This window comes from Magnolia sinica, chromosome 10 (genome assembly GCF_029962835.1).
Source record: "Magnolia sinica isolate HGM2019 chromosome 10, MsV1, whole genome shotgun sequence".
NCBI lineage: Eukaryota > Viridiplantae > Streptophyta > Magnoliopsida > Magnoliales > Magnoliaceae > Magnolia > Magnolia sinica.
In genome coordinates this window covers 11,977,461-12,004,969 of record NC_080582.1, presented here as the reverse complement: position 1 = coordinate 12,004,969, position 27,509 = coordinate 11,977,461, and the positions used below count along the sequence as shown (strand labels likewise).

Sequence of the window (27,509 nt, the reverse complement as noted above, 5' to 3'; positions counted from 1 at the left end):
TCCTCGCGCGCGAGTCGTCGCACAAAAAAAAAAGCAGCGCCAAAACCCTAGAAAAACCTCACGGCCCATCTTCCGTTATTGTTTCGGCTCTCCAACCTTGCCGACGCCGGGAATTCGGCACCGGAACCTTCACACGCCGCAGAATTCTCGTCGGCCGGTGAGTTCGTTTTCCTCCTTCCCTTTTCCCGTTCCCGTTTTCTTCTTTTCCGACTCTCTCTCTCTCTCTCTCTCTCTCCCTCCCAGGGTGGCGGGAATCCCAGCGCGAATCCAAAACGGACGGGGCTAGTCATCCCTGGGCACGCTGTCCTAGCGGGAATCCCGAAACAGCCCATGGGCGGCTGGCGGGAATCCCAGAGCAGCGGCCGGGAACCCCGCCCCAGGCTTGGGTCAGGATTCCCGTCCGACGTCAATGTCAGCAGCTGTGCAGCTGGCTTGATCAGAGCAAAGTCGGCCTGCCCGGCACGTTATTAGCGTCAATATCATTACTTTCCCCCATTCTTGTTTTCGCGATGAAGTTGGAACTAGTGTTCGTAGGGGTGTACACGAACCGAGCTAGCTCGCTCGACTCGGTTCGAGCTGGCACCAGTTCGACTCGACTCGGATCGAACCCAGCTCGAACTGAACCAGTTCAGTGACTCGGTTACTTTGATATTGATGTTGCTCACCAAATGTTTGTTGAAATGACTCAAAGAAGTGTCGCTGGTGGCAAGGAAGGTATGCATATGAAACCAACACCCTTTTTTTTTCTTGATTTTTATGTTGCTTAGAAGGTGTTTGATAAAATACCTGTAAACCCATTGCTGCTATCTCAAATACAGTGAGATTTTGAAGGTGCAGTCCAGGTGTTTGTGAAAATGCCTCAATGTCGAACTTGGCTCGAACTCGGCCCGAGCTGCTGAGCAAACCGAGCCGAGCTGGCCAGTCAGGCTTGAGGACTGAGCTGAGCCGAGTTCGAGCTGAGGTCAGCTAGTGGCCGAGCCTCGACTCGGTTCAACTCAATGTACACCCCTAAGTGTTCGTAATATCGGTATCGCACCATGTATCGCACCCTTGGGATATAGATACATATTGGTTATTACACGGGATATATCATTGTATCGCATAATTTATCGCACTTTTGGGAAACATGGCGAAGCATTGGGAAAATTGTTGAATTTTTCAATGAAACTTCAAGGATTATTGAAAAATACCTTAATACACACTTTTAAATTATAAACTCTCAAAAAAGAAGTGTACATAATAGGTTTCCTTTACAAGGAGTCGTAAGCTATGCGCTGGCTAATTAAACTAATGTAACTATATTCAAATTGAATGCATAACATTAATAAATGTATTAAAACATGTATGAAAATATAATTAATTCATTCAAAAGTAGAAATTGTAAACATACCCATCAATAATGCGACTAGTTGATTTTTGGGGCATGATGGACGTTTAATGCTCATCGTTTCATATCGTGCAGCCCACTTGATCTTAGAATCTGCCTGATTTTTGGTATCATGCCTTAATATGCTCTGGAAAAATGAATGGACAGAGTGGATTTCTCACAAGCATCATTGTGGGCCCCACCATGAGCCCCATAGGACCATCCATCTCTAACTTGGTCCTAGCGAGATGTAAATTGCCTACTGATCTTAGGGCCTCACCATAATATATACAATTTATCCACTTTGTCCATCTATTTTTCCAAATAGTTTTGGACCATAATCCAAAATATGAGGCAGATTCAAATCTCATGTGGACCACACCGTTGGAAACATGGGCAATATGAAGTTTTTAATGATGCATCAGTGGAATTTGGATCTGCTTAAAATTTAGGATTTTTTTTTTTAAATTTTTAATTTTTTTTTTAAATTTTTAGTGAGGCACTCAATCACCACTATTTCTTATGGTATGGTCCACCTAATATTTGGATTTGCTTAATTTTTGGGACCACATCCTATTCCTAATATGGGTTGGAGAAACGGATGGACAACATAGATATATTACACATCAGTAATGTGATGTATATGTTTTATCAGTGGTTTGTGGGGCCCAGTTTAATGTATATGTCTTATCCACGCCGTCCATTCATTTTAATAGATAATTTTAGAGCATTAGCTAAAAAAGTAGGGAGATCTAAGGCTCAAGTTGACCACACCATAGGAAGCAGTGAGGATTGAACGGCTATAGTTGAAAGTGTCTTGGGGGCACATAATTTTTGGATCAAGCTAATATTTATGTTTTCTCTTCATCTAGGTCTGTTAGACCTTATGAACAGATTGGATGGCAAATAAACATCACGATGGGCCCTAGGAAAGTTTCAACGGTGGGCATCATTGTCACCACGGCTTCCCGTGGCGTGGTTCACTTGAGCCTTAGATCTGCCTACTTTTTAGGCTCATGCCCTAAAATAACCTAACAAAATGGATGGACGGTGTGGATTCACATAATCGTGGTGGGCCCTATAGAGCCCCCAACAAGACTATTAATATCCGCTACCAAATTTGTATGTGGACGTTAAAAAAAAAGGACGCGGATTAGCCCTGCAGGTTGAGCAACGCTACTAAAGTAACATCACCAAGTTCCGTGGGCCCCACCATGATTTATGTGTTGTTTCCACACAATCCATCCATTTGGAGAGATCATATTAGGGCATTGGACAAAGAATGAGGCAGATCCAGAGTAGTAGTGGACCCCACCATAGAAGACAGTGGGGAAACTGGAGAGTGACTCCCACCGTTGAAACCTTCCTAAGGTCCACCGTGATGTTTATTTGAGATCTAACCTTTCCATAAGTTAACAGACATGAAACAAGGAAAAAACAAATATCGGCTTGATCGAAAACTTTTGTAGCCATTAGAAGTGTTTAATGGTGGGCGTCACTCTTCTCGCCGTTTTCTATGGTGGGGTCCATTGGAGCTTTGGATCTGAATCATGCTTTTTATCATGCCTTAAAATGATCTCTCCAATTGTATGGACGATGTGGATACAATGCATACATCATGCTGGGGCCACGTAACTTGGTGACGTCACATTAGTCGCGAGTCTCGCTACTCAAACCTGTCGGCAGCTCATCCGCGTCTGTAAAAAGGCACCTGAGGCCCCTTTTTTTTTTCGAAATAGAGGAACCCTAAATCCCCAAAATCTTGCTTTTTCTCTCATATACACTCCACATCTCCGATTTTTAAGATTATTTGCCGAAATCGAAGGGAATCGAAGATTTTTTCGCACTTACCTACGAACGGCGCACGACTTTGATTGATTGCCACACCAAATGCAACTTCCGATTAGGCAATCTCTTCTACAGGTACCAAAATACACTATTTTGAAAGTATTTCCTTTTTTTATATATATTTTTCGATTTTCTGGGGCTGTTTCGTTTTTTTTTTTTTCGACTTCTGATTTGTCGACATTCCTGGCCCTTTAATTGCGAAGGAAATGTTAAAATCCCTGATAAAAAAACGGTAGAAGTGATAATATCTATCGATATCGCATGATATTTTGCGATACCTCACGATATTTTGCAATATATCGTACGACACAAGATTCTTTGAAATTTTTGTATTTCAAGGGCCCTCCGAGGGGTTTGGTATCGCTCGCCATCGATACCGATAATATCGGCTGATAGTATCGATATTACAAACACCGATCGGAGCCATCTCTCGCTTCGTAGCACATGGCAAAACTGTCTCAAAATTCAATGGGGATATGATGGCTAGGATTGTTTGATTTATATGTTCCAACTAAGGGCCATCCACAAGTAGGACCTGCTAGATGAATGCTTGTAGTCTGCATCAACTGGCCCACACTCCACGTACACTTGAGATAAGATGAGCTCACCAAGAATACATGTTAAGTGTCACACTGACCTGCAAAAATCAAAGAACTTGGTTCTGCATCTAATCATCATTTGATCTTTGGTTGGACGATGATGATGTTATTTCACCATGCATGTTTCATGTGGAAGCTCTCTTCCTTGGATTACCTAACACATCTGTCTTTCTTCATAATATTTACAAATTTCTGAGTCACTCCAGTTCTCTCTTTCTCACATGTTTTTTCCCTGTATAATAACCACATTCTGTTGTTGTTCGTTTTTAATTGTTTTCAGGTGTGGAGACTTTAACTTGTTGAGCCATCACAAAATTCGTTTAGCGATTTGTTTCTACTTGGGTTGTTCCCGAATTGTCCATTAGATACCAACCATCGTACATATGTTTTAGATCCCTACAGGCAAGAATTTGAATGCGCTCATTGGGCTTGTAGATCCTTTTCCTTCAAGCAAGCTGAATATTTTATTATGGGTAAGGCGTGCTTTTTTTGTACTTTTGTTACTGAGTAGCCATGACTTGTAAGCTTGATAATCAAATTTGATTACACATAAATCTTCCATTGTTTGTTGGTTCAGGTTCATGCCCTTTTAGTTTTAGCTCAATATGACACTATATTTGGTGCTGTCTTTTCAGAAAAGAATCAAACCACATTTTAACTGTACATGTTTACCACAGTCATTTCATTTATGAATTCCTTAAGTGGAAGCTTACGGTTAGATCAGAACGTATGTTTATTCTAGTGGGCATTACCTGATTGGATGACACAACACCCCCTCCTGTCTGTGTCCACGAGTTTGTGATAATTTTTCTCGTGGCTTGTATTTCACCTTATCCACTAAATTTTGTTTTTGAGCATTCACCTTATCCACTAATCCCTTTGCTGTGGGATGAATACCGATCTTCATTTGTTTTATCATCTTGAAACCTTTAAGAAGAATTATATGGTACCCTGGTGGGTTATAGTGGATACGCATGCATCCAATTTATCAGTCCAGACCATTGTGGATGGGCCATATCCCAAAAATCACATGGTAGGCTGGACAACCTTAACAGTTCGCTTGATGGTATCAAACATACTATGAAAAAGGGAAAAATGAAGTGAATTGTCCAAGTGCAATTGGCAACTGTCCATCTGCTGAACAGTTAGAGCCATTCAGTCTCAGAGATTCAATCATTCACAGTGGGACCTACAAATTGGACTGTTTAGATTGAGCACATATTGGACACCCTGTGGTTGCACGCATTCATATGATTCATTGGACTGTTCCACAGGCCCAGATTATATATAATTGTTCTATCTTTAACCCATGATGTGGTGTTAGTCAATCTGGTTGTCGTCGGGTTTCACTCTTCATGGTCAGTGATACCCTTTTCAGTGCTATTTTCAGATGGCAAGTCAAGAAAAGAAGGGAGAAGTAGCAAAAAAGGGCGACATAAATTGAAGAAGAAGAAGTTATTGGAAAAGGAAGGTTTTGTTGAACCCCATGAAGTCAATCATATTTGTTTTGAGAAAGAAGATGGCCCAGAATTCATGAAAGGTATGCATGAATTCTCAATTTATGCTTTTGTTCATCTTTAGCATTTGCTTAGCTGCTTTTATATTGATATAACAAAGTAAGTCAAGCTGGAAAGTTTGATGGACTAGATTAAGTTGGTTTGGGTTTTAGATACACGTGTGTCATGTGCCACTCAAACGTGGCAATCATTACAGAAAATAGGGAGTTGGTGATTTCCCCCATGATTGATTAGATATCGAGCTTATCCAGCAGAAGCCACATCGAGCAATGTTGCTCAACAGGTGACATCCTGTGTCCTTGCACGGCTTGTTCTTCAAGCCCTGCTTCTCCCTTTCCCTTCCCCAGGGAATGACATTGTATCTGATATGTTGATCATCATTGATGCAGCCTTGTCCTAGCTATTTGGGGTTGGCCTTTTGTTATTGCTTGACAAAATTTCGATGATCGGGTGCCTACTTTATGTCAAACCTCAATTTTCACCCGAGCTGGGCAATGTGGGTGCAATGGTTGCCAACACATGCAAATTGGATAATCATCTGATATGCAGATCATGTTCTAAAAATTGCCCAAAATATATTGCATCTTGAAAGAATCAATTTTGGATAGAAAAAGAAAATGATCTGTTATTTTAAGAGAGATTTGCTAAGCTTAGATTTGCGTGCGATAAAGCTCGTATACACTCGACACATGTGCCAACATGGCATGTAAGTGTGAAATCCAATCCATACATCCATCAGGTTTGTCCGACCTCGTATGTTTTCCCCAAAATAAATCTGGTCTACCCAGCATGTGGGCCCCGATATTGGAAACAGGCTGATGGGTTAGAAACCTTCAGCCAAGATGTTCAGAGCTGCACATCTGTTTTGCAAACTGTGCCCACCTGAGCAGTTGATCAACCTGATTCTTGGGCTAGGGCATCAATTTAGTGGTGCTGTTTTAACAGATGGATTGGATCTTCGACCTATCATGCCATGCTGGCACACGCGTGGGGGCTTAGCAAAGCTCGTATTAAGAATGTTATCTAAAAAAAAGGAGCAACGTCATGGCTTCTTCCCCATGGGGTAAGTTTTACTTTTTTCTCCTTTTTATTCCATTGCCATTTTTTGCTTCATTTTAATTGGATTGTAGTCCGAGTTTGGAATTTGGATGACGGCAACAGCCAATTAAATCCGTACTCTTTTTCATCCCAAGCATAGAGGCTGTCGTCTCGCTGGTTTGTGTGTCATGTCCAAGAGTGGAGAGGAAATGGTTGAACGTTGATGAAATCAATTTGGAGCCATGAGGTTATCTTTGTTGTTCCATGTTGGTTGTTTAATGAGTAGTTAGGCGTGGTCTTCAAAATTTGGGGTAATGGGAATTTCAAGAACACATGCAAGATTTTATAGCATTTGCTCCTTTTTGCTATTTGTTGGGAGATTTGAAAGGAGACAAACAATCATATTTTCAATGATGCGATGATGACTGAGGTGATTTAGTAGAAAGAATCAAGAGTTGCATTGTCTTCCAGTTCTCGTGGTTCTTTGTTAGCCTTGCTGAGAGATTGGCATTGTGGTGATGATTGAACCTTGGGAATTCAAACTCAAACCTCAGTGGTCTCTTCCGCCCTCTACATATTGGAGGTTAAACTTCGGTGGTTCATTCCTTGGCAATCTTGGACCACGTGGTGTCATATGAGTCATGGCCGGCGATTAGGATGCCATTCATATGGTTTTCTCGAGCTCTCTTAAAGAGGGAGTTGTGTGCCCTTCATGAAGGGGGTAAGTTTATTTAGTAGGGATTACTCTATGCTTATGGTGATCTAAGGCCACTCAAGGAATGTCTCTGCTTGGGTGTCTAATGAGGGTTCAAAGATATGGAATGCGAGTTTTGTATTAATGAAATTTGGTAATACTGCCTCAAGGTTAAACATGTCATTTCTCCATGTGGGATTAGATTTGAGAGACTAACGTTATTATCAGTGTTTTGCTTGACGAGGGTTTGACCCACGTTGCCCCAAGTCCTTGGACATCTTTCCCTCTACTTCTTCTTCCTTATTATTATTTTTTTAAATTTAAATTTTATTCAACTAAGATTCCTCTTATCTTAAAAAGAAAAAAGTGATGTAATACAAAGAGGAGAGTTAAATGTTGGCTAATATCTTTGCAATACTGAAATATTTGATGTTTGTGTTTTCATCGATACAAAAAAGGAAAAACATTTCATTTTGAATAGCTGCTGCGAGTGGAAGCAATGCGGAACTTGTTTCATTGCGTCAATTTCATAACCCTTTGAATTTGGATCATGGACTTCCCCTTCCTTTTTTCTTTTTGAAATTAAATCTAGATGCAAGAATGAATTTCGAAAGTTTGTTATTTTACATTTTCGTCTAATTACTTAAAATTGATCAGTTTCTTGATATGGTGGTATACACGAAGGTGGTTTAAGTTTCATACAGTGAGAAACACAACCAGATCTTTTGGTTTTGTTGAAGTGTTACATAGTGTAAAACATCTTGAAGAGTGTGCACCTTGAGGCTCTGCTATGAATGATTATAGAAATTGGGTTGGATAATAAAAATTAGAAGATGAGATAGCCTAACTAAATCAGAAATCTTATATTAATGCATATTCATCATCATCATCTAAGCCTCATCCTAATTAACCAGGGTTGGCTAAGTGAATCCTTGTTTGCCATTCCACTTTATCAAGGGCCATAACTTCAATTGGACCATAGGCCATCAAGTCTTTTTAGTTAGACAATGTCCATCTGGGCCTTCCCCTTGCCCTATTAGAGCCCTAGCTTGTGCCAATTCACTCTTCTAACTCACACATTTCTTGGTCACCTTTGCACATGACCAACCATCTAAGTGTACTTTTCCTCATCTTATTACTTATTGGTGCTACTCCCAAGTTCCCTCAAATGCATTAATTTCCAATTCTATCATTCCTTTTCTTGCCACTCATCCATCTCAACATCTTTATTTAAGCAACACTCATCCTATGAATATGTTGTTCCGTAACTACTCAACAATCTATCCCATAAAGCTTGGTTGGTCTTCTGGCTATCCAATGAAATTTCCCTTTAGTTTGAATGGTACACGATGATCACATAAAATTGTAGAGGCACGTCTCCATTTCTTCCACCCCGCTTGAATTCTATGGGCAACTTCTTGATTTATCCACTCTCATGAATTATCGACCCAAGATATTGAAAGTGGTCATTTGGGAATTTTCCTGGTCATTTTTTTAAAAAAATAAAAATAAAAATTACAGAACTAATTCCTTGTTTCCACTCTTGTTTAATAAAATTGCACTCTATATACTTTGTTTTAGTCTGACTAATTTTAGATCTTTTAGATTAAAAAAGATAAACTAATTCCTCTCTATATAACCGTTTACTAAAACTAATTTTGTTGCCTTAAAAAAAATCCTTTAGATTCTAAAGCCTCCCTTTATAACTCTAGCTTTGTCTTTATACCCTCCCTCATCTTGCCAATCGAAAGTATGTCATTTGCAAACAACATTCACCATGGGATATCTTCTTGCAAATGCCTTGTTAACTTGTCCATAACCAATGTGAGAAGGTACGACTCAATGCCGATTCCTAAGGCAAGCCTCTAGTAATTGGGAACTTGTCTCTTCACTCCTGGTTCTCACATTGTTACAGCTCCTTCATTCATATCCTTAATAATGTCATGCCAATTTATTCTTTTGAAACTCCTTTCTTTCCCAACACCCACTAGATTAACTCTCTAGGGACCTAGGCTTCTCTAAGTCAATAAAGACCAAGGTAGGGCAAAACGGTTACATAGCGATTGTTATATAAAAATGGCTTGTAATGGCTACATAACGGCCATCCAACATTGGAGAAGCTAAGGCGTGATTTCCTGTGACAAGGCGTGCTGGATTCCCAGAAATTCAATTTGGTGAGGTGGGATGTTGTTTGCAAATCAATTAGGGAGGGAGGAGCGGGGGTTAGAAGGTTGGATATGATTAATGAAGCTTTGCTCGGCAAATGGCTGTGGAGATTTGGGACGGAGGAGGAGAGCCTGTGTGGAGAGATGTGATCATAGCCAAATATGTAGTGACAGGGGATGGTTGGTGTGTCAAGTGTTCTTCCTTATACCAGGCATCCAACATTTGGAAGGCTTTTGAAAGCGTTTCAGCTCCCTTCAAAGAAGGTTTTGGATTCATAGTAGGGGATGTAGAAAGGCGTGCTTTTGAGATGATGTTTGGCTAGGAGATGAGATTGTGGTCCGAATTTCCGAGACTGGCGACGATTGCTTCGATTAGTAGCATCACCATTGCTAAATGCTTCTCTGAGTCAGGCAGGGAATGGGTGTGGTCCCTGCCTTGTAGAAGACATCTGGTGGATGAGGAGGCTGAACTGTTTTTAAGAGCCTTGGCTTTGCTTCAAGGGTTTGCCCTTCTTGGGGGGTAAGAGATACCATGGTTTGGAAAGTGAAGAACTCTGGAAAGTTCTTGGTTTGATCTTTCTACAAGCTGATCACTCGAGGGGGTTCACAATTGGATTCGACTCGCTAGCATGTGTTTGGGAGTATGGCACTCGTCCCAAGGTAGCGGTTTTTTCTTGCTTGGTAGGGACTAGGGGAAACCATTGACAAATTATCCCCAACATTTGTTCCATGTGCTTAAGTGATGCGGAGATGGTAAACTACTTCTTTATTCATTGTTCAATAGTGAAGGTGGTATGGGAGAACCTTGTGGGGGGTTTTCAAGATTCCTTGGGTGATTCTGGGTTCGATTGAAGGGCTGATGCAAGCTTGGCATGGAGGTGGCTGTGGCAAGGAAGGGAGGGCAATGTGGAGGCTTGCTTGTTAGCGGGTCTTTGGGCCATTTGGGGTGAGTGTAACAACCGGCAGTTCAGAGATAAGCGCAGCTCGCTGTCTAGGGTGGTTTAGAGGGCTAAAGCGGATGCAAAAGATTAGGCTCCTAATCAAATTTTGATGTGGATTGGTTCTCTTAACCTCCTTTGGGATGCTCCTTGTAGCTTTCGTGCACTTTTGGCATTCTTTTAATAAAATTTCCATTATCTTAAAAAGAAAGAGGCCCTGTAACAGGGCCAAAACAGATTAAAAAAAAAAACCATGACGGTAACAGCGGTGGTCATTGCGGCCATCGTTCGTTACCATTATGGGATACCTTGATAAAGACCATGTGGAGATCCTTCCTCCTCTCTCTATATCTCTTCTTCAATTGTCTAAGTTGGAAAATAGCTTCAATGATGGACCTCCCTGGCATGAAACCAAGTTTAAACCATGAAATGCTTAAAACCGTGAGAAAAATAATGCATCTCCAAGCTAAATCACATTGGAACATTCCTTGCCATTTTTTCATTCGAGTGAAAGAAGTTAATGTTGTCATATATTTAGCAATTTCATTCTCTCCCTTTCAATTCACAAAACAAAAGTGAAGACCTCTAACAGTCATGAAACCTGTGGCTTTCCGTTCTTGATGGAATTCTTTTTATTTTTATTTTTCAAAGATCTGATGGAATTCTTTGATAAATATAGTATTTTCACCTCATGCTCAATTTTCCATTGTTTTAATTGGAAGTTGAATCGGACCTTCCGATTTGAATCTTGAATTTACTGATTTTAACAACACTAGTTGTAAAGAAGGCTGCTTTATTCTAAATGCTATTCCAATTTAGTGTGAAGTGGATTAATTAGGTAGCCTATGCTGTTTCCAGAAGACGAACCAAGTACGGCGGACAGAGAAAAGAAAAGAGATAAATCGATGACAAGGAAGAAAAGGAAAAAGGAGAAGGGTACTGAAGTTGCTGATGGCGAAGTTAATCAGCTTGGTTATGAGGATGAAGATGGCTCAAATGAAGTAAAATGTGAGTAGTATGACCTGCATGTATATTTTCTACTGCATGCCGTTGCTTTAAGGTGAAAGTCATAGTAGTTTTCTCACATCTCGTGGATTGGGTTTTGATATGATGTTGCACCAAAGACAACACAATAGGCATATCTTATTCAGTGCATTTATTTATTTACCTACTTGATGAATTAAAAACCTCCATTTAAAAAAAAATAATTATTGGAAGATTATTATTATTATTATTATTTTTTAATGGCATTATTGAAAGAAATTTGTTTTAATTCTTATGACTCTTGCATTTTTTATTATGTAATTCCCCTTGTTTAAATGAACCCGATCATTGAGTCCTATTAAATATTGTTGAACCTTATTTTGTTTTGCATGAAAGGAATATTTTTCTTTTCGGATTCTGTTAAATCTCGCCATTTCTTCATTTTTATTGGTCAATTAAATGCTTGGAAGGAGTGACACGACCCATATTCTGCGGACTCTAGCCATGATGTCATTCTGACGCAGCAAGTTGCAGGCTTATTTTGTGTTGAAAAGGGTTTCACAAGTTTCATCTATGAAAATCTTGGGTTTTCATATGACCCGGAAGACTTAAAAGAAACTCTAGGGGTCATTTGGATGCATGGAAACTAAAATCGAATTTTAATCATGGAAATTTTCTCTTGGAAGGAGAATTCGAAGAAAAAATATTTTTATGGTTTGAACGGCAATAGAAAAATTCCATGGATCTGTAACCATGGTGTTCGGATAATGACTATTAAACTCCAAAATGACTGCATAACAGTCTGCCACACGTGCTTACCTGTGCAAGACTTGCATTATGGATAGTGTCAGCCTCAATTCCAATGCGCTCCATTGTGAAGCCAAACGTGTACACTGAATATATGCTCCTTCATGTGAAATTGACGTTCAAATTTTCCTTGCCAACACATCACATAGCTAGGAAATCTAGTCTGTGTAAAATATGGGCCTCAACATGAAGATCACTGGATTTTGGATATCCATGTAAAATTTTGATCTTGGATTGGTAATATGGGAGAATTGGGGCAAATGGAAAATTTATGGTTAGGATTTGGGGAATCTGGTAAATTATGATTTAGAATTGGGGGAACTCAGGGAATTGGGGATATATGGGGTTTTAGGCTGAGAGGAATTGAATGTTGTTGACTTCGATTGATTTAAAAAGTCAATATATCTATAAACAGTCATATTTAGGGCCTGTTTGGTTTGGTGTAAATGCTTGTAAACAATGGTAAAAACATATCTATGGTAAACACTGTTTGAAATAAAGTGCGAACTTCACTTTGAAAAGCGGGAAATTCTCAACCTTATAATAGGTGGGTCCCACCATGATGTATGTATTATATCCATGCCATCCGTCCATTTTTTGCAGATCATTTTAGGGCATGAGCCCAAGGATGAGGTGAATCCAAAACCCAAGTGGGCTGCATCACATAAAACAATAGGAATTGAACACCTACCATTGAAACTTCTTGGGTGCTACGGAAGTTTTGGATCTTCCTCATTTTTGGGCTCATGCCCTAAAATGATATGAAAAAAAATGAATGGATGGCATGGAAATTACACGTACATCATGGTGGGGCCCACAGAGAATAGGTGACGGAATTAAAGTCTCTTTTCAACCCGTACCTGTGGAAGTCTGAAATGTCAAATGTAAATCATCATTACATATCTACTACCCGTTTAAAGGCATTTACAGCAAACCAAAAAGGCCCTTAATATTCTATGATATAAAAATATTATTATGTATGATGTTAAATATCAATGTATATGAAATCTATTCTATCCACATGTGTGAGCTCCTCATGTTCACTGTATATCACAAAAAATAAGGCCGATCCAAAACTCAGGTGGGCCACACTATAAGGAGTAGTGTAAAATCATGCCTAAAACCTCCAAATCCACGTGGTGTGACTAGTGGCCTTCTTGAGATTTTTATGGCCTGATTTTTGGGGATATCCCTTAATCTTGTTGGGGCTTGCGTGATGACTTGATTGGATTGCATGTATACATTATGGTGGCCCCACAAACAATCTGGGAGGTTTAATGGATGGGCGTCTCCTCACAACCGTTCCTTGTGGTGTGGCCCACTTGAGTTTTGGATCAGCCTGATTTTTGGGCTCTGGGCCAATCTTGTGAGGTCACATCTGATTATCAGAATGGATGTCATGCATGCATCATTGTGAGCCCCATTTTTTGACTCTACCGTAACTTATGGTTTTGCTTACTCTTAAAAAAAGGGTTTTCTTGTGAAGGGATAGGTCTCCACAAGGCTAGGACAAGTTGAAAGGAAGAAATCAGATCATGCAAGATCCTCAACAAGGTGGGATCAAATGCCAGATCTTGAGATTGGAGTGGAGTGAAGGTTGTAATAGGGTGTGATAGAGCAACTTCCAAGGAAGTCTAGAGAAGAGATGTATCATATATGCCAATGGCCTATGGCAAGTTTCTAGTGTTGTGGAACATCCCACTAGTTGTGGAAAATATGGTATTTGTTGCAGAAATTTATGAGGGTCAAACAGGGTCAAACAGAGACCTCCACAGTCCATAAACTGCTATCAACTTACCAGGGCAGAGTTCTTCTCAATTGGGAGCGCTGTTCACTCTTGACCCATGCACATGAAAAGTGCAACCAGGGCAATCCTATGGGCTGTCCAAGAATATCAACATAGAAAATCCAGCCTGCATGCCATTCAGCATGCTACAAGGACAAAGGAATCTCATGGAGTTTTGGCACTCATTTTTTACACCCGTACTCAAAACAAACTCATAGCATGGCCCTAAAAGCGGTGATGATGTCAAAACTAATGGAGAATTTACAATTTTACTACTAACTGGGCTATGATTAGGGGCTTCGTGCATAACAAGTTTCGAATCATGATTTGAAGTTGGTGGCGGAAGGTGATTATTCTAAGACAAGAACAGTGGCTAAGTGGAAAGAACCATCAGATTGCTCTCTCAAGCTCAACTTTGATGGGGCTTCGATTGGAAATTCAAGACTTGCTGATATTCATGGCTTGTCAAGAAAAAAAATGGGTGAAATTAAAATAGCATTTTGCAACTTATTGGAGCTAAAGGCTTGTATGAGTACAGTACTCTTGAACAATTGAAGATTTTTGGATATCTTTGTGATATCTTCGGATATCTTTGTTGAAGACAACTTTCTTCACTGCTATATCATGGCACTGAAGAGAAGCCTGGTACTTGGAGACTGATGTCATCATTCATTGCATTCGAGATTCATCTGATGATGTAGGGGTCTATACGAGGTTAATGAATTAGTCTATATTCATGCTAAAGCAGAGTCCAAACCATCTCTTAAACTGAGCAAGCTTTGTCCATTGTGGCTGTACTCTTTAGCATTTTTCATTTATCAATGCCATTTATATGTATATAAAAAAGACATAAGGAAAACTCTGTGTGCTTTTCCACTAAATTGCTTCAAGGAACATCAAATGCCAATTCTATTCTTTCATTGCTTTTTGGAATTTATTTCTTTGAAACATAATGAACAATTCTTTTCAACCGGGAAAAGATCTTTTTAAATTTTTATTATTTTTTTTAAAGTAATAATTTGTCTGTTTATTTTTACTGCTTTTCATAATTTGCATTGATGAGCTTTGCTAAGCCGTGTGTGTACAAGTCAGCTAATGCACATGCCAGTGTGGCGGAAAGGCGAAATATCCAACCATCCATCAGGTGGACCTCACCAAGTAAGATGTTACTGCCAAAAGATAAAGGCAGTCCACTAGAAGGTGTGCCTTGGTATTGGAATCAAGTGGATGGGTTAGAAAACTTCGGGCAAATTTTTTCACCACCATATTGTTCAGTTAATTGTTGGCCACCTGACTAGTGGACCAACGTGATTCTTGGGACAGGGAATCTACATAGTGGTACCCTTCTGATGGATGGCTTGGATACTGCACATGTTTGCCATGCTGTCTTATGTGGTGGCATGCGCGTTGACGTGTACACGTGTGGGCTTACCATAGCTCTATATTGATAATAGATGTACAATTTCTCAGCTGGCGGGATTACTGGCAATGGCAAAGCAAAAAAATTAAGCCAATCCAAGAAGCAAATCAAGGTCAATGGCAAAGCAAAAAAATCAAGCCAATCCAAGAAGCAAATCAAGGTCGATTCTGTAGAGTCCAATGAAGCACACGCTGGAACTGATGTTGCAATTAGTATGTACTCTGCAACTTCCTTTCTTCTTTTTGTCCCCTATATAAAAAAATCTGATAAAACTACAGGTTGGTCATTTTCAATAGATTAGGCAGCTGAATATCTTTCAATTCTCTCTCTCCTTTGTATTGCTATTTGCTAGTGGATAGATCAAAGAAAGCTGGGAAAAGCAAAAAGAAGGATCGTGTTGTATCAAAGAAAGAAAGAAAGAAAGTGGAAAAGAAAGCTGAAGTTGAAGAGGATGAAGTTTATCACATGTCTTCAGGGGATGAGGACTGCTCCAAAGGAATGAAAAGTACGTTTTTTTAAACAAGTATTGAGTTACATGATTTTTATTTATTTTTTATTATTAAAATTTATTAAAACAGAGAAAAAGACAAGTACAATCCATCAAGGCAAGGGATAATAGTCACCTATAAAAAGAGATATTTATCGACTCACGCCTTTGCAAGAGAGTTGGTAATCTACTTGGCTTCTCTTGGAACCTGATGAAAAGAAATAGAAGAAGACCAACAACTCATTCTGATGTCATTTAGACAAGAGATAATAAACATGGGGATGATGCCTTCCCAGATGTCCGTGCAATTGCCGAAGAGTAGTCTCCTACAGTAGGCGGCCCTTCAAAATCATCATGAAATAATTCGACCTAGATTTTAGTCGCATAAGTTCAGCTCCATTAGAATTTCCACTTCCCACTGGACCCAAGAAGCAAAGAACAATATCACCACTCTCATATCTCCCCCCCACCGATACTTGACTCTCCAAGATTGCCCAACGAGCCACCATCAACATTGGGTTTCCAATCTACCCAGTGGCAGGGGAAAAGCATGGAATATTATCCATAACTCTGGCACATACTCTGTCTTCCTGTTATTTTGTTATTGTTGTTCTGCTGGCATCCTCTGGTGGCATGAAATATTGAAATATAATCCTATTTGGTGTAGACTTGTTTGCTTCTTCAGGTATCTTTCTTGAAATATTTTTCCTGTAAATGAAAAATATGCAATTAACTTAAAGGAAGATTTTTTTTTTCCCCTTTACTTTTTCCATTGAAAGATCTTATTGCTTCTAAATTTGTAATGCATATTTTACTTTTTCCAAACTTCCCTTTTCCTCATTGTGCCAAACCTGGATATTTCTTCTTTCCAGTTAATCTGAAGTTTACGGTTTGAGGTGAATTATTGAAAATTAGGAGCTTTATCACCATCATTCGCTGAGAACATTCCAAAATTCCAATCGATCCCTTTGGTTGTTGATCATATCTTACTGAAAATTAGTTTTGCTCCTATGCGATATTAGGCCATATTGCCTAGATGAAATTGACCTTCTTTTAATAAGAAAAAATTGGTTACCTTTTCTTTTTTTTTTCCTTTTCTTGTTCTCAAGTGCTACGGGGATTCGGGTTGGGCGGGGAGAGGTTGGATATGATAGAATTGTTTTTGTGTCATGGAATCCTCATTGTCCATTTGTACTTTTTGAACATGGTTCACCCTCTGATAAAAAGGTGAAATTTGGGAAAATTTTATAGCTAAACCATCCACATTGTAGAATTATTTTTCAATTTTTTCTTTATATATTTTTCTAGTTGTACAGAATGGCTCATCCCCCATACACATGGCATACATTTATAAATCACTTCAGCCTGTCCAAATCATGGGGCATTTTGTAGATGGAGCATATGCTAAAAAGCTACATAGATCAAATGCCTAACCATCCAAATGGTTCCAAATCCAGAAAACAGATGGGATTCTAGGATTCCTCCTCTGGGGCAAATACTTCTATGCTGTGGCACCAAGAGGACTAGATGGTTAAGATTGTCTGATCCATGCTTCTTGGGTGGCAATGCTTTGTCCAGAACAGGGCCTACGATTTGGATGGTCTGGATTCCCAATTTCCTGAACATGCGATATTAACTTCTAGGAAGATTTTTTTTTTTCCCCTTTACTTTTTCCATTGAAAGATCTTATTGCTTGTAAATTTGTATTGCATATTTTACTTTTTCCAAACTTCCCTTTTCCTCATTGTGCCAAACCTGGATATTTCTTCTTTCCAGTTAATCTGAAGTTTACGGTTTGAGGTGAATTATTGAAAATTAGGAGCTTTATCACCATCATTCGCTGAGAACATTCCAAAATTCCAATCGATCCCTTTGGTTGTTGATCATATCTTACTGAAAATTAGTTTTGCTCCTATGCGATATTAGGCCATATTGCCTAGATGAAATTGACCTTCTTTTAATAAGAAAAAATTGGTTACCTTTTTTTTTTTTCCCTTTTCTTTTTCTTTAGTGCTACGGGGATTCGTGTTGGGTGGGGAGAGGTTGGATATGATAGAATTGTTTTTGTGTCATGGAATCCTCATTGTCCATTTGTACTTTTTGAACATGGTTCACCCTCTGATAAAAAGGTGAAATTTGGGAAAATTTTATAGCTAAACCATCCACATTGTAGAATTATTTTTCAATTTTTTCTTTATATATTTTTCTAGTTGTACAGAATGGCTCATCCCCCATACACATGGCATACATTTATAAATCACTTCAGCCTGTCCAAATCATGGGGCATGTTGTAGATGGAGCATATACTAAAAAGCTACATAGATCAAATGCCTAACCATCCAAATGGTTCCAAATCCAGAAAACAGATGGGATTCTAGGATTCCTCCTCTGGGGCAAATACTTCTATGCTGTGGCACCAAGAGGACTGGATGGTTAAGATTGTCTGATCAATGCTTCTTGGGTGGCAATGCTTTGTCCAGAACAGGGCCTACGATTTGGATGGTCTGGATTCCCAATTTCCCGAACATGCCATATAAACAGGGGTTGGGCATCACGATTTGAGAAATGATGGTGAGCACATACTGTAGCTAGCCCATGCACCCCATGCACAATTCAATTTTCTTGATAGGGTACTATTCTAAGGTCTGGCCCCTGTTTGCATCCAAAGGCATATGCTTGAGTGTGATTGGGAATGCATGCAAAGTTCCGTATAGCAATCTGGCACTCATTACTTGCTGGGTGGTGTGGTCAAGAGGCATGTGGTAGAAACACAGAGTCCAGGTGTGTGTGCGTCTGCCTCCAAGGGATGCCAGATGTCTCTTTGACAGCAACTTAGGCATTGATTCTGAGAAGTTATGCATACAATATGTCTCTTCACTTATCTTTCTCTTAGAAATTGGACATTCATGCTTCATTACAGGGCTGCTGGCAGACTAATTTTTCTGTTTGCAACAGAATGGATTACTGAATACCATACAAATAGACCTGGTTTGAAGATATTGCAACAAAGAATTGACGCCTTCACAACTGCTCATGAGGCACAAGAGGAACAGGTGTCTTTCTTTCTTTCTTCCTTTGTTGTTGTTGTTGTTGTTATTTGCAGATTCTCTGTGATGCCTACAATAAAGTTGTTAGTCTCATTATTAAAACACCCAATTGACCAGTTCTGTGATGTATCTGAACACATAGCCATGCACACACATCCATTGTTTTAAATATTGTTATCGCGTAATGTATCGCACCCTTGTGATACAGATAAATATCAGTTATTGCATGGGATATATCAGTTGTATCGCTTAATGTATCATTGTTGTTGGGAAACATGGGAGCATTGGGAAATAGGTTGAATGTTTCAATGATACTTCATGGATTGTTGAAAAAGACATCAACACAATCAAAACATTACAAAAAAATGCACATAATAGGGGTTTCCTTTGTACGGGGTCCTAATATATGTGCTTTCCAACTGAACTGATGGAAGTATATTCAAAGTCTATTCATATAATTTATAAACGTAAGAAGACATTTATGGAAACACAAGCAATACATATCAATTAAAAAAAAGAAAGAAAAGAAAACAGAAAAAAAGAAAAAAGAAAAAAGAATCACTAGATCAGGTTACATACATGTTTAATTTTGTCTTTGGATACAAAGATTGCAACTGATTTGTGTGAAATTGAGAAATTTTGTTTTTTCTCAATTTTCTGCAACTTGACCCATCTCCCCCAAATCTCGAAATTGAAGTTCCAAATCCATAATTTTTCATGGAAGACATGAAGAATCATAGATTTGTAACCATTTGACACTATTTTAACGTAATTTACAACGAAAACATGGATCGAAAATTGAAAATGCTCGCTGGATCGAATAGGTGCGATATATTGGCACTACTTGTGCGTTTCGTATTGCACAGGTGGGATACAAGATATAATCCGCTGACGCTGAACCGGGAAAAAAATTCCTGAAGAATTTACGTGATAAAGGGGCAATGGACGAAGAGATAGTCCATCGATTCGTCGCTCTTCATACAGCAAAGGCAGATATTTACCAACTGCATCCCTTTCTTCTTGAGATTATCTATAGTGAGAATTTGATTTTTTGATGCCAACGAACTAATGCATAAGTACTTAGGAGGGACAAGGTACTTCTAAATAAAAGGGCAGGCGGGGGTTTTGAGGGGGTGATGGGGGGCGAAAACATCATAGAGAGATTTGACTGAGAAGCTGGAAGATTTGTCTCTCGACCAGATAATTTTTTCCTGCTCAGATTAGATTAGGGAGGTCGAGGACAACAGAAGGGCCGTGTAATCAGATGCCTCCCTATCATCCAGATTTCTGTAGCATTTGATATCCCACACCGTCCCGAAAGAGGATTGAGTGAAAAAATCGACGATTACGCCATCCTTGCTAACAGCAAGGCGATGAATAGAGGAGAAACTATCCTTCAGCCTTCTTCCCCCCAGCCAGAGGTCGTCCCAGAACTTGATTGCCGCCCTGTTCCCCATTTGGAAGGCAGTGTGCTGAATGATAGAAGATTTGGAAAGCAAAATACCTTTCCAGATGCGGGAAGCTTTGTAAGAAGCTCATTGAGACGTGCCATATTTATTCTTGATGACAACATTCTACAAAGCTGCCGGTTCAGATCCCAATCTCCAAGTCCATTTGCCCAAAAGGGCCTTATTCGTAGCCTTCAGATTCTTAACGCTTGCTCCACCATCCTGGAAATGACGATAGACCTCCTGCCAATCTAGCAGATGGAACTTGTTTTGATTCTCTTTGCCGCACCACAGGAAGTCTCTTCTGAGCTTATCAATATGAGCCAAGATCGAAGGAGGACAAATAAGGAGAGACATGAAGTAGGTGGTGATGTTGGACAGGGCGGCTTTAATGAGGGTGAGCCTACCTCCTATCGACACTTCCATCTGGCTAGATAGAAGTCAAATCTTTTGATGACTTTGTCCCAGAGGTGTAAAGGGGGGGTTACGAATGCAAAGAGGAAGGCCTACAAAGGTAGTGGGTAGGTTACCTATCGGACAGTGAAGAGTATCAGTGTGAGTATTGAGTTTCTTCCACCATCAGATTGACCCCAAAGATCTTGGATTTAGCCAAATTGATTCTTAGGCTTGAGACTACCTCGAAGCATCGAAGGGTAGTGTGATGGTTATTGATTGCTTCGGAATCCGCTTCAATCATAATAAGCGTGTCATCAGCGAATTGAATATGAGATATTGGAGTAGGAATTCCCGGCATCGATATACCCCTAAATAACCGAGAGCTTTGGCCCTTTTACAATAACTGAGAGAGAGCCTCAGCGATGAGGAGGAAAAGAAGGGGAGAAAGGGGGTCACCTTGGCGAAGACCCCTCGAACTGGGAAAGAATCCTTTAGGAACACCGTTGAGAAGGATCGAGAAGTGCGATGATTCAATGCAGGCCTTGATCCACATTTTGCATTTAACACCAAAGCCCATATGAAGAAGCATATAATGTAGGAAGCCCCAGTCGACGTGGTCATAAGCCTTCTCGATATCGAGCTTATAGAACACACCCTTAATTCCGGATCTGTGACAAGAGTGGAGAACTTCATCTGCAATCAAGGCCCTGTCGATGATCTGCCTACCTTTAATGAAAGCATTTTGATACTTAGAAATGAGCTTGGATAGAATTTTGGCCAGAATTTTATACGAACTGCCAATCAAACTGATGGGCCTGAATTCGAAAAAAGAGCTTGCTCCAACAACTTTGGGAATAAGTGCTATGAATGAAGCTCCGATACCCTTGGGTAGCTTTCCCCTGGAGTGGAATTCGTTGAGGAAGTTCATGACATCTGGACAAACGCTGTCCCAGAAAGTATGGAAGAAACTCATGGGAAACCCATCAGGTCCTGGGGATTTGTCTCCTTCCATCGCATCAAGGGTCGCTTTTGCCTCTTCTTCCGAGAACGGAGCCTCCAGAGGATCTGCTTCCGATCTCAGGAGTGAGAGAAAAGGGATCCCGTCCAATCGAGGTCTAGACCATCCCTCAGAGGAAAGAACTGATCTGAAGTGATCCACAGCTATTTCGGATATGACCTTTCTGCCCTCAACAGTGATGCTGTGGATGGCCTTAGCCCGAGCTCTCATGTTAGCTAAACTGTGGAAGTATTTTGTGTTCTCGTCTTCCTCAGAAATCCACCTCGCCCGCGATTTGATCTTCCAGGTTACTTCGTCTTCAAGGGCTCTGGAGGATAAAGAGTGGATTATCTGAATACGTTTGGCTAAAAGGTCTGAAGATAGGATATCACCTTCGACACTAGAACCGAGCTGGTGCAAACTCAACGAATAAGCTTTGGGATTTAATTTCTCTCTTCCTAAGAACTTCAGTCTTCCAGACTTTAATTTTCTCCTTGAGGAGTCTCAATTTGGAGAGTAGGCTGTGACCAGCGAAACCATGAACGTGGAAAGAGTCCCACCATTCCACAATCGAATAGGTGCGATATATTGGCACTACTTGTGCGTTTCGTATTGCACAGGTGGGATACAAGATATATCGGCTAATATCGTCGATATTTAAAACACCACACACATCCACGTGTGTATATATTCATATGTATTTGCCTCATGTGTGCCTTTGGACCCGCAAAAAGGTATGTATGTATTATTTTTGATAGGCATTCCTAAGGCATTTATAATGTATTTCTATTCGTATATGTGTTTGTATGCACGCATGTTTATGTTGATAAAGATCATGTTGGATCTTATGATCCACAGTCCAGATTGATTGTGGTGTATCTACGGTCCACCTGGTGCAATGTATTTTGTAAAGGTAACGGCGGCCATAACGGCCACCACTGTTACATTTAAGATACAGGCTGTAACGGCTGTCACAGTTTCTTTTTCTTTTTCTTTTATTTATTTATTTTTTTTGAAAAAAACCCAAAAAACCTGTACCGGCCCCATAATGGACGGTTACAGCCTTTACCGGGGGCATAAAGGGCCATTACAAGGGCTGTAATGGCCGTTACGAGTCATCTATTCTATAATGGCCGTTACGAGTCATCTCTTCTATAATGGCCGTTACGACCCCATTACGTGTAACGGTTGCCACTGTTACCTTTACCTAACAGCCTTTACGGCCCCATAACAGCCGTTACGGCACACCATGACCTGGTGGCTAGCCGTATAATCATATGGCCCATTTCCTTTTATCCTTTGCTCATGGTCCTTATTGTGTACGCTTTGTGTACTAATGAGATTGTAATAAGTGAGGGCGTTTTTGGCTTTTTTTTTTTTTTTTGAAAGGAGACTTGAAATTGTATTAAAAAAGAAAGGGGAACAAAAGAGAAGAAAGGCCTGCTGAGATAGCAAGCCAATGCTCCTAAGAGAACGAAAGCAAGTTACAATCCGTGGAGGAAAAAGAAAAAGAGACCCTTTTTGGCAAATTTTTTTCACTCGACTAAATTTAAAAAGAGGGAGGCGGAACGTCCAACCCTAATTCCATCTTTTCTTCTCTTTTTTCTTCTCTCTTCTTTTTTTCTTCTTGCTTCTTTCTCTAAGTAATTCCACAGTTTATGGATGTAAATGCATGCATGTGTTTGAATTCTTAAAATTACTATGATCATATTCCTTGCTGTAACATGCAGTTCATTAAAATCTGACAAGTAGCTTCTATAGTATTGGATTCTTTGCCCTCACTTTGGTATTCATTCCGTCTACTCTGAATTTTGTAGGCAAAGAAAGAGAGAGAGTCACGTGTAGCAGAAGGTGGATGGACTGTTGTGAAACACCACAAAGGAAGGAAAAAGACAACAGATTCCGAAAGTGGAGTTGCCGTAGGCGCTGTTGCAGAGGCTGCTGTGCTGGATAAAATGGCCCAAAAGAAAAAGAAAGGAGTTGCTCTCAATTTCTACAATTTTCAAAGACGGGAAGCTCAGAGGAATGGTATGCTAAATTCTACGAATAAAATGTCCTTTTATTTTTCCATTCCAGAAACAATTAAAACTGTTCAATGAAAAAAAAAAAAAGGGGTGCAGTAGCTGATGTTGCTGCTGTATAATGTTGCATCTTTTCTTTTACGTCTAGAGAGTGCTGTTCTTGATTTATGCTATTAGAGCCCTGAAACTGTGGAACCCAGAGTCCAAAACATAAGGCTGGGATGTTTGCAACTTACGAACGGTTTGGGAACAAAAACTGTGAAATTGCTATTCCAGCCGGCCGTTCGCCGTTTGGGAAGGTGTATGGTTGGAATTGGAAGAAAAATCATTACATAGGATTCCATTTTTGTGCCTTTCCTGTCAAATCATTATTTGGATAATTTCAGGTTCAGAAATAATCCATAACTTGATTTAAATGAAAAAGGATCCTGCCCACCCATGTTTATTGGAACATCCAAACTTAGAGAAACAGACAGATAGTAGCCATCATTTTTTCCCCATCTCTTCCAAACTATTTTCCCATGTTGGACATGTATCCATGTCAGTGGCAGAGGCCAATACAGGTGTCCGACTCGGTGACTTGTAAATTTCAGATTCGCTAACACATCCCACAGAAACTTCATCATCATCTATAAAATAATAAAATACTATATATTAATAGTATATTGCAAATTTTTGTATGTAACAAATATCAAAAAAGAAATAAAAATAGTAAAAATCCTAAGAATAAATTAAATGTAAAAAGAAAGAACTGATTTTTTTAAGGGTTCCAAAAATAAAAGATTTGCTCAAGATTTGCTGCACCATATTCTTTGTAATGACCAATGGCGCGTTTATCAGCTAATAAGGAATTTAAATCACTGGATGCTTCACTGACTTGATTCAAGTATAATCAAGGTAGTCAGAACTGAGTCGTAAAAATCTTATTTTAACCGTGCGCAGTTGATCAAACAAAAATGTTAAAATGATAGCTTTTAGTCGCAGGTTAAGTGAATCATGACTTTACCATAGTTCAAAAGGCCAAAAGTTGAGTCAACTTGATGTTCAACTGAGTCAGGTCAACTCGAAGACTTGATCGAGTCTTGACTTGATTCAATATTCTAATAATTAAATCAAAAGTCTTTAGTGATGATAAATATTTAACATTGTTGAAAACAAGAAAATTAAGTAAAATAACAAAAAATAAGCACAACCACAGCTTGTGGCATGTTGGTAGCTGGCCCATGGTTTCCTGATGAGATTGTGAGTTTGAGTTTCACATCCTCATTTTACACAGTTCAAAAAAATAAAAATAAAAATCCCCATTTTACTTGTGACCAAAAGCAGTTGACTAGGCTAGTGACTCGGTTGAGTCAGGCGAGTCGTATCTAGTTGGCCACGTTTTTTAGTGGACTGGATGAGTCTTGTTGAGTTTGGACACAGTCAAGCTTGTCAGTGAGTTTCCAAGAGAGCTCAAAATCTCATCGAGTGAAGTTGACTCGGCCAAGTTTCAACTCAAGCCACCAAGTTTTAGGACTATGATATTTACTTCAACAATGTGGGGGGTTTTGGCATTGCTTACAAGGGAAGAATTCTTTTAGTAGGGTGCCAATGGCTTTGGTGATAATCTGATATAGAGTTGGAAGGAGGAAAGAAAAGTCTGTTATGTATGACTGTAAATTCAAACATCATTTGACAATTGCGTCAATAATTGTAACCGACCCGAATTTGTTGGGATGGGGCTTAGATGATGATGTTCTTAATTGATGAAGGGCCTGTTTGGGGCATGGAACTGCAGCTGTCCTATTTCAGTCCTTCTAGAAGCAAGTGGGCCCTGTGACTGCTCCCGCTAGATGACACTGAATGCTGAATTGTCATCAGTGGGGCCTACTTGCTTACAGAAGGACAGTAAATGAGAACAGAGAGAGGTTTACTGCTGAGGGAGTTGTAGTGAGGTGCGCCAACATGGTGATAGCTGACTGATTACCATGGTTTGAGGTACTGAAATCTCCTTAATCTGGTGAAACCACTTCCTCTTTAGTTATTTCTACTCAGGAATGCCTCATCTTATTTATTCTCTAGGACTTTTTGTCATTTAAGCACCCTCATAATTCGGAAGGAAGAAAGAGATGCGATCTTCTTCATGTGTTTAAAACACTCTCATAAATGACAAACCAAACTACTGCCTTATGTGGTTAACCGGACCTCCTGGATCTTAGCTTCCTTGAGCTGCTAAACTTCACCAAGGCATGAATCTACCAATTTGGCTCACAAGAACTAAAAAATATATATCTGATAAACATATGTTTTCAAAGCTGAGAATTTATGAGTTCTGCTGCTTGATTTTTACATTTTTATAAATAAAATTTGGGTTTTGCTTCTAGGTTGAATTTGAGAAATGCTCATATATAATGCTATATGTAAATTTTGCTTCTAGGTTCAGTTTGAGAAATGTTCATATACAATGCTCTATGTTAACTATGACATAGAACGTTTTATTTTCCACTGATGTGTCATCTTAGTGGAACATCTGAGCCGTGAAAAGGACGGACTGTACCATGAAGTTCACCTGGAGTAATGATTGGAACCATCCACTCACCAAGGTGGGCCAGACACCTTGAGTCTGACCATCTGCTGTCCATGGATTTCAATGGTGTACCCTGCTTTATGAATGGACTATTGTGTTTTTTGTCCCTGATAATCATGGTATCCAAAGAAGGTTATGTAATAGCCATTATGTAATGGTAACAGTGGCTACTGTTATGTGTTATGGGGTCGTAAGGGCCGTTGTGGAAAAAAATGATCCATAATGGCTGTTATGGTGTTGTTTACAGTGTCTTGTGTTAATTTTTTCACCATAACTGTTACGGCCCGTATTGTAACGGCAACGACAGTGGCCACCTTTACCATTATCGAATGCCTCACTGGTGATCTTTATGATTGGGTGCAAGTTTCTCACCGGTTGGATGTTACGAGCCAAGTGACATGCTGGCAGGAAAGAAGACATCACATGTCGAAGTTAACATACAATGTTGTATTTGATCATTTCTCTTTTATTTTTCAAGTGTTTATCTAGAACTTTTGTACACGTGTACAATGATACTAATTCATACGCTGCCACATGTTCTAGGGTAGCAGACATGCAATATCTGAGCCATCCATAAGGTGGTCCTGACCATTTCCCTGTTCTGCCCCTAAAATCAATCCGGTCCATTCAGCAGGGCCACAATTTCAGACACATTTGGACAGTTAAAAGAAACTTAAGTCAAGCCACAAATTTATCTTGTAAACTGTGGCCCATCTGACAAATTGGCCCAGCCTAATTCATGGGTGAAAGCATCTGAATTGTGGTATACCTCTAATGAATGGATTAGATCTCGTATCACGGAGCCAGGTTGGTGCATGTGGTGATTGTTCACATGTGTGCACTTAGCAAAGCTCCTTTATCTAAGGAGGGTGTTTGCCAGTTGGCTCTTTTTATTGGGAATTTCATTCCGAATCAATTGATGTTCCTTTTCTTTTAATGCAAAAATATTCTTTGTTGCAGAGGTTATGATGCTGCAGAGCAAATTCGAGCAGGATAAGAAGCGTATACAGCAGATGAGAGCTGCGAGGAAGTTCCGGCCATACTGACAGTATCCGCATTCCGTGTTGTTGAACTTCAGATGCAGACCGCCGACTCAAAAGTGAGAGATTATTTTGGACTGCCAGCACAGCTTATTAGAGGAATAAAATGGGGTTCTGTCAGGTGAGAGGCGATGGTGAGAATTTCAAATGCTCAATGGTCATTGGATGGGAAATTTTTGTAGAACAATCTGTTATATTGCATTTCATAATGGTTATTAGGGGCGTGTTGGGATGCACAAACGAAATGAATTGTGAAGAGGGAATGACAGAGTTGTAAGTCATCAGCTGGCTCATATCGCAGTTGCACTTGGTAATGATAACTAATGGAATTGCAGGTTGATTCCA

The 27,509-nt window shown here is 39.7% G+C and overlaps 1 protein-coding gene across 7 annotated transcripts; it reads left to right on the top strand.

The window, feature by feature from the left end:
• LOC131257988 (ribosomal RNA-processing protein 7) lies at positions 1-27,509 on the top strand. Of its 7 annotated transcripts, none has more exons than XM_058259003.1 (9): positions 1-157; positions 4,094-4,286; positions 5,204-5,353; positions 11,027-11,173; positions 15,213-15,374; positions 15,515-15,667; positions 18,605-18,702; positions 23,355-23,565; positions 27,085-27,509. In XM_058259003.1, exons 2-9 carry the CDS (start codon positions 4,283-4,285, stop codon positions 27,168-27,170), a joined length of 1,011 nt encoding a protein of 336 aa, XP_058114986.1. In that variant the 5' UTR covers positions 1-157; positions 4,094-4,282; the 3' UTR covers positions 27,171-27,509. The 7 variants fall into 7 exon arrangements, with proteins under 7 accessions (XP_058114986.1, XP_058114985.1, XP_058114988.1 ...); XM_058259002.1 differs by having other exon boundaries at positions 11,024-11,173; positions 15,213-15,378; positions 15,522-15,667; XM_058258999.1 differs by having other exon boundaries at positions 3-157; positions 11,024-11,173.